The sequence below is a fragment of the Urtica dioica genome, chromosome 2, assembly GCF_054948205.1.
Source record: "Urtica dioica subsp. dioica isolate 48M chromosome 2, U.dioica_male_clone48M_v1_H2, whole genome shotgun sequence".
Lineage (NCBI taxonomy): Eukaryota > Viridiplantae > Streptophyta > Magnoliopsida > Rosales > Urticaceae > Urtica > Urtica dioica.
The window spans coordinates 20,965,100-20,972,669 of record NC_142757.1 but is presented as its reverse complement, the minus strand read 5'-3'; the positions used below and the strand labels follow the sequence as shown (position 1 = coordinate 20,972,669).

Sequence of the window (7,570 nt, the reverse complement as noted above, 5' to 3'; positions counted from 1 at the left end):
ATATTTTAATTAATTGAGAACGAACGAGAAAATTCTCGGTTCGAATCATATAATTATATGGAAAGGATGTGGTTGTAACAAATTTTAGGGACCCATTTGAAGAAAACAAGGAAAAGAGGTTAGTTGGTAATTAAAAGGATAATTTTTTAGCTTGCCACGTCATCAATGACTAGAATCCTAGAATCTTCTTCAAGTGATATGTATCACTCGGTCAACTAAGAAAGAAACGGGAAAGAAAGAAGAAAAAGTAAGAAAAGGGAAGAAGAAGAAGAGAACGCCGAGAGGGAGAGAAAGATAAATCGAGGGGGAGAGAGAAGCCGAGAGAGCGAGAGAGAGAAAGAGAGTGGGGGAGTGAGCTCACGGAGGAGGAGATCGGCCGAAAGCCACCGAGACCGAGACCCGAAGCCACTGGATAGGTCACTTATTGGGTTTGGTCTGAACTTTGAAGGTCTATAAAATCTCAAATTGGTGAGAAGAAGTACACATATAAGATGCATTGTTTTAGAAATTAAATTGATATAATTATATATTATAGTCTTAGAAAGCTTTTAATGAAAGTTGTACTTGTACCTGAAAGATCTTTTGAAAGACCAAATGCATCATATGGATGAACTAAACTAGTGACTTAACATTGATAATGGTCTTTCGAATCATGTTCACCGTGACGAATGATTTTTTTATCTTTTATTTTCGCAATCCTATTCTTGACATCGTTTATTGTTATTTATGGGATCGAAAGTTTCAACTTTTGAACAAGAAATTTTTATTTCAGTCGGTTGAAACTTCAAATCCTTAACGACTGGAACCTCGCATTCATTTAAGGACCGAAAGAGCCATTTGGCCAAAACTGGAAGACCAATTTCGGCCAAACACCCAAAATTTATTTTATTATCGATTACGTATATAAATTATTTATAACATCATCTTAGTGACAATTTTTGTTGGCCACCATTATTTTATGGACACATTTTTTTAAAAAATTTCATAATATTCCCAACGCAATAAGCGTGAGGCGGCTAAACGAATGCAATGATAAATTCACATGGCTTGCCCAAAGACAGAAATTTTGAATATTAAAAGAAATCGACTCCCTTCAAATAATAAAAAATAAAAAAAAAATAAAAAAAAAAAAAAAACCGACTCTTGCTCCGAGTTACGAATTCCTCAAAGGTACACCGACAAGGAAAACAATGTTTGTTCCACTTTAAATCAAGTAGAAAATACAAATCAAAATTTAAAGGTCAAAACTTGGTTGTAAATTTGTAATTGCTACACACAGCACAACCTACTCGTCAAAGAATAGAATTCTTTTTAGACTAAAATAAAAATTAAAAAAAAAATAAAAAAAATCACAACAAAAACTCCTCTAATTTTCAATTGGAAAACAATATGCAAAAAGAGAGAAGAAAAAGGCTACGAGTCATCGGTGAGCCGTGACCAACGTTTCAATGAACTTCAATCCGTCGAACCTCGGCGCAAATTTATCCTTCTCCGACGTCGTTTTGGGCTGCGATAGTTACAATCTCAAAACGCTAAGCCAGTGACTTATTAAGATTGTTTAAAGACCAAATCACTCAAATCGATTCTGAAAGAAACCCGAAACTAATTCATAGCCTGGATATATCAGTAACCTAAAGAAAACCCTAATCAAATTTCTATCTTCATTCAGAAAAGGAAACGAATCAAATCCGCCATCGATTTTGTGAAATTTCTTGAAATTAATTCTTTTTCCAACGAAAATAATCGAAATCTGAGAAACGCAAAAGAAAAAAAAAAACATCTACGAATCCGCAAAATCTAAAGAGCTTTCAAGCTGTTATTGAAATGTGCATACCTGTTTGGAGGAAGAAGAGAAAGGAAGATTGCGATCTTCGGCGGAGGACGAAGAAGAAGAAGAAGACGAAGAAGAGGTCAGAGCAACCGTGGATGCCGCGAGAATCGACGCGACGAGAGTTCCCGAACCCTTCATATCTCTTCTTTCTCTTTATCTCCCTCTTGGTCTGAAATACGCTTTGAGCCACCAACAAAACGACGTCGGATCTCAACTCTCTCTCTCTTTGTCTTCGCGTGTGCGTCGAAGGCTTGAAGCGAATAATCGGCGTCGAGAGAATCAACTACGTGTATTTATTTTAGTTTGATAACGTTACGCCACAGCCTGTTTTTCACGCTTTCTTGTTTTGTTGATTAAATTGTATTTAATTTCGGTTTCAGTTACGCTTTCGAGGACGGTCGTAATCGGTGCCACGCAGGAGGAATTGGTCCCACTCTTTGAAATCGACGGTTGCTAGGTGCGTGAAGTAGTTAGGTGGACCGTGGAGCGACTGCAGGTTGGCAACCTTCGTTAGCGGTATACTTTTGAAGAATCCTACTTTACTAGACACAAGAAGTATGAGTTGTATTTTATTGTTTAACTAGCTTCAACCAAGGAAAAAATTGCCGGCGAATTTCCCGGATTTTCGCCGGGAAATTCGTTTCCGATGGATCAACGGCCGACGATAGGCGAAGGTATCGTTTCATCGTTTTATGCTGAGCGAATTTTCGGGAAACGGCTTGTCGTTTCGCCCAAAAAACGACCGGTAGTTTTCGTTTCATTTTCAGTATAAAACTCATCTTTTGTCGCCGAATATTTCCGAAAGTCGGAAAAAAAGAAAAAAAAAACACGAAAGTCTGGTTTTGGAGGAGCGGGGAAGAAGATGACTAGGTTTCGGCGACGGGGCGAAGGATTTCGGCGAGTTTCGTTTTTTTCGGATCACTGACGTTCAAATCCAACAATTTGTCGGGAATTTCGGAGGAGATCCAGGAAATTCGATTTCCTTTGTAATCACTATTTCCGAATTTTCGGATATTGATTTTACTGAAGAAATTGATTTTTTCTCATAAAATTTCCTTCATGAATGTTGTTTGTAATGTAACGATCTATCATATATTTTTTTTTTCAGATTTTTTGGAGAACTACCGGAGAACCACTATTTTCCGGCGAACCACCATTTTTTTCGGCGAACCTCCATTTTTTCCGACGACTAAAAATCCAGATTTCCATCAAGTTATTTATGTATTCTTAAGTAAGGTTATGTTTTTAAATTTTATATTACATATACTTATGTTTTGAATTTGTTTCCATATATCTAGTGTTGAATTTGAATTGATGTAGTTTGATTTTGATATGAAATTATAATTCTTAGAGTTTGAAATTAATTTATCATGTATGCTAGAATTTTTTTACGTTTGGAGTTGAAATGAAATGAAATATTTAGACTTTGAATTTGTTATGTTTTGAAATTGAAATGAAATTAGTTTGAATTGAATTTATTGACATGGTGAAAGAAATTTGTTGACATATTGAAATGAAAGTAGTTAGTATGAATGGAAATTATTTGAATTGAATTAAAATTGTTTGAATTGAAATGAAATTAGTTTGAATTGAAATGAAATTAGTTTGAATTGAAATGAAAGAGTTAGAGTATGAATTGAAATAGTTTGAATTGGAATGAAATTCGTTTGAATAAATTTATTGACATGTTTAAAGAAATTTGTTGACATATTGAATTGAAATTAGTTTGAATTGAATTTATTGACATGGTGAAAGAAATTTGTTGACATATTGAAATGAAAGTAGTTAGAGTATGAATGGAAATTATTTGAATTGAATTAAAATTGTTTGAATTGAAATGAAATTAGTTTGAATTGAAATGAAAGAGTTAGACTATAAATTGGAATGAAATTCGTTTGAATAAATTTATTGACATGTTTAAAGAAATTTGTAGACATATTGAATTGAAATTAGTTTGAATTGAATTTATTGTCATTGTGAAAGAAATTTGTTGACATATTGAAATGAAAGTAGTTTGAATTGAATTTATTGTCATGGTGAAAGAAATTTGTTGACATATTGAAATGAAAGTAGTTTGATTAGAATTTTTTGACAAATTGAAATTGGATTGAAGTGTTGAATTCAATATGCAGGTATATCAAAGATGAGTGATGAATGAGTTCGTAAGCATTGCACCTCAGGTGCAACAAACCCGAGCCATTTCACGTGCAATTATTGTGGGCACGTTCCCCGGGGGGGAATCACACAGATGAAGTTACACTTAAGTGGAAACGATCCGAAGAAAAACGTGAAGTCATGTCCGAGTGTTCCTTCAGAAGTACGCAAAGAGATGTTAGCATTACAAGCGGCGACTCTCCAAAAGAAGAAAAGCAAGGCCGTCCTTGATGACACCGTAGACGAGCACTTGGCCGGACGCTTCGGTCCGACTCATGTAGAGCTTGACCCCGACCAACAATACGAACGTGATATGATGCAAGCTCTTAAAAGAAGTCGTCAAGAGACACAACCGAATGCTTGGAGATCAGGCCCTGGTGGGGGTTCCGGGATTTCACCATCAACACCTCATTTTCGGCCAGAAAACCTACGATCCCAGAAATCACGAATCCTAAATTGAAGGGCCGTCTAGGACAAGCCGTTAGCAACTACGTCATCCACGAGAACATACCAGCCGCCAAAATGAAGTCGCCGGACTTTCGACACATGATCAATGAAGCTATGGCGGTTGGTAAGACTCGTGTATTTGAATTTTGAACTACCGATTTTAATTTGACAAGTATTGTGGTGTCCAATTGTACTTTCATTTCAAACTTCACAAGTCCAGGTATCCCGCTTCCGACTCCATACGAGATTTATAACACGTACTTGAGAGCATAGGTTGCATCCGTCAAGAAGTACATCGATCAGCAACGGGAAGTGTGGAAGGAATATGGATGCACCATAATGTCGGACGGATGGACGGGACCGATGCGTTTAAGCATAAATGTTATGGTGTACTTAGCGGGTAAAACTGTTTTTTTGAAGTCAGTTGATGCGTCAGATGGGATCAAGAACTATTTGTACATCTATAAGATTCTGTCGCCCATTGTGAAAGAAGTCGGAGAACACAATGTTGTTCAGATTATCACTGATAACGGTTCGGCTTAAAGAAAGTTGGAATGAAACTCGCTCGTCGATATAATCTGTACTGGACTCCATGAACCGCACATTGTATAGACTTTATGCTCGAGGACGTGGGAAAACGAGCGAATATCGCCGAGGTTGTTAAGAATTATAGAGAAATCACGAAGTTCATCTACAATCACGGGGTTGTCCTCTCGAAGATGCAAGAAGAAGGACAAGAAGAGCTAATCCGTCCCGGTCTGACGAGATTCGCCACGAACTACTTGGCCCTAACGAGTCTCAAGAGCAGTCGACCGGGCTTGAAAAAGATGTTCACGTCGGATTGGTGGGACCGATGTTCCTTCCGTCAAACTACAGATGGGCAGTTTGTGGAGTCAAAAATATTGGACAATAACTTTTGGCTCCATATTGATATCGTTGTATAATTTTTAATTTATATCTGTGATTATTTATCTTGTAGCTCACTTCCTAAATCCAAAATTTCAACACAATCCGGAGATCGTCAAGGCACCCGAGCATCTTACGGCAGTTACACAAGTGTTTGAGCGGCTATTCCCGAACGATGACTGCGACAGCATCGGGAACGAACTTCTAAAATTCCGCGACGCGAAAGGCATGTTCGGTAATAAATCCGCAGTAGAGGGAAGGACGAAGATGGCTTTCGGTAAGAACTATTTCTTATTCCCGATGTTCATATAATAGTGTCATATTTATGGAGTTTCTTCATTTTCTTAGGAGAATGGTGGGCGACGTTTGGAATTCAAACCCCCACGTTGAGAAAGTTGGTAATTAGAATCCTTTCTCAGACCGCATCATCATCGGCGTGCGAGCGAAATTGGAGCACGTTTGCACTTGTCCACACTAAGCAGCGAAACTGACTGGCGTATAAGAGACTTGAGGAACTCGTCTTTTGTAGCTACAACATGAAGCTGCAATTACGAGATATCCAAAGCGACGCCATCGACAGGAAGGATCCGTTGGATATGATCCAAAGATCAATGGAGGTAATGGGCGACAACGTCGACGATGATGAACTCCTACAATGGATCCGCCCAGTTCACCTTGACGATGAAGACCGGAACCCCGACCCACACGTCGCCTCACAGGCCAGGGCGGAAGATGTTGATGTCGACACCGTCTTGAGCGAAGACGTCGGTCACACTTCGCATGGATCATCAGACGATGGACGTGGTCCTAACGATGGTGACGATGGTGGAGACGGTGGTGACTTTGGCGGTTATCCAGCCAGTCAAGACGTTGGTGGTGGTAGTGGTGGTGGTGGTAGCCAACATTACGATCCGTGGACTATGGAGTAAGGTTATCAAGCCACGCAAGATTCTGATCACGGGTCACGACGTCAAAGATCTGACAGGTTAGTGTATTCGCATTTATTCATGTCGGAGTTCACAAACAATGTACGTATGATGAATATGGAAAGTAATATATTACATGTTTAACAGACCCGGAGAGTACTTTGACTTTGAGACCGGATCGTATTACGGTGGAGGAACACAGAGAGCGCCCACGCATTACATGTCTTCTGGAAGTGATTACGGCGGTGACTACCAACAAGGATATGGAGCGTACATGTAATCTGGCAGTGAATACGGCGTCGATCACTTGATGTCTCAGTTCGAAACAATGTCATTCACCACGTCAGACACACAGAGTGACGGTTCGTATACTTGTCCTTCTTACTGTTATCTTAATCCGATAGGAGTGCCACAGCCACAGGTGAATTCGCAAGGACGTGGACGTCGTATGTACGGTGTACGCGTAGATCGGTTCGGTGTCGAGCACGTCATAGCATGTGCACCGGGATGCCCACTAATAAGTGAAGTTGTGGGGTACGATCAAGCCGACTACGATATGCATGTTCAAAACTTCCGACAATCGTACCAGGGGAATTTCACTTGGTCTCAGTATTGCGTGCTTTAAGAAAACCAACCGAGTTTTATCCAACCGGGACGTCCATCGGGATTCTATTGATACATTTTTTTTATATTGTAACTATATGTTTGTAAAACATATTTATTTCATGAACAAATGGAACATTTATGCAAGATATGTATGATTTGAAGTGTTTTAAATTTGAACTACATTTATATATATATATATATATATATATATATATATATATATATATATATTTATGTGTTTGTTTCACCACATTATTTCCGTTCGGTTTTCCGTCGGCACGTCGGTTTTCCATCTAAAACGGCATTTGAAAACGATACTTCACTTGCCCTTTTCCACAATTTTTCCATTCGGTTTTCCATCGGCGTGATGATTTTCCGTAAATCAGGAGGCTCGAAATGGCAACGAAAACGACATTTTTTTCCCTTGGCTTCAACAACCAACACAAGCGCGAGTCAACAAAATTATTATTGTTTTTAAACAAAAAGTGAAAAATAAAAATAAGAAAAATAGAATAAGTTGAAGACTTTTAATTTTATTAAATTAAATTTAGCAAAATCATTGTCAATGATTTTTAAAAAATAACAAAAGGTAGAAAAAAAACTCTTATGATTCAAGGTTTTTCAAAATATTCCATGTTTTCTTATCTGTTAGATTTTTTAGAAGTATTATGGAGAAAAAAAATTTAGATAAATAAAAATT

The 7,570-nt window shown here is 38.1% G+C and overlaps 2 protein-coding genes across 2 annotated transcripts; one reads left to right on the top strand and one right to left on the bottom strand.

The window, feature by feature from the left end:
- Positions 1-1,127: 1,127 nt before the first annotated feature.
- Positions 1,128-2,160, bottom strand: LOC149404165 (uncharacterized). The gene is made up of 2 exons (XM_089606480.1): positions 1,835-2,160; positions 1,128-1,507 (listed from the first exon to the last, which is right to left on the bottom strand). Exons 1-2 carry the CDS (start codon positions 1,967-1,969, stop codon positions 1,421-1,423), a joined length of 222 nt encoding a protein of 73 aa, XP_089462606.1. The 5' UTR covers positions 1,970-2,160; the 3' UTR covers positions 1,128-1,420.
- Positions 2,161-4,079: 1,919 nt separating this feature from the next.
- Positions 4,080-6,544, top strand: LOC149404164 (uncharacterized). The gene is made up of 8 exons (XM_089607425.1): positions 4,080-4,223; positions 4,322-4,552; positions 4,706-4,964; positions 5,045-5,287; positions 5,412-5,615; positions 5,687-5,795; positions 5,868-6,263; positions 6,412-6,544. The coding sequence occupies exons 1-8, from the start codon at positions 4,080-4,082 to the stop codon at positions 6,542-6,544; spliced, it is 1,719 nt and encodes a 572-aa protein (XP_089463551.1).
- Positions 6,545-7,570: the final 1,026 nt, after the last annotated feature.

Coding starts and splice junctions, on each gene's coding strand:
- LOC149404165 (XM_089606480.1), bottom strand. CDS start 1,969: ATGAAGGGTTCGGGAACTCTCGTCGCGTCGATTCTCGCGGCATCCACG. Junction 1,508..1,834: donor TCTCTTCTTCCTCCAAACAG/GTATGCACATTT, acceptor TAACTATCGCAG/CCCAAAACGACGTCGGAGAA.
- LOC149404164 (XM_089607425.1), top strand. CDS start 4,080: ATGAAGTTACACTTAAGTGGAAACGATCCGAAGAAAAACGTGAAGTCA. Junction 5,796..5,867: donor TGCGAGCGAAATTGGAGCAC/GTTTGCACTTGT, acceptor CGTCTTTTGTAG/CTACAACATGAAGCTGCAAT. Junction 6,264..6,411: donor TACGATCCGTGGACTATGGA/GTAAGGTTATCA, acceptor CATGTTTAACAG/ACCCGGAGAGTACTTTGACT.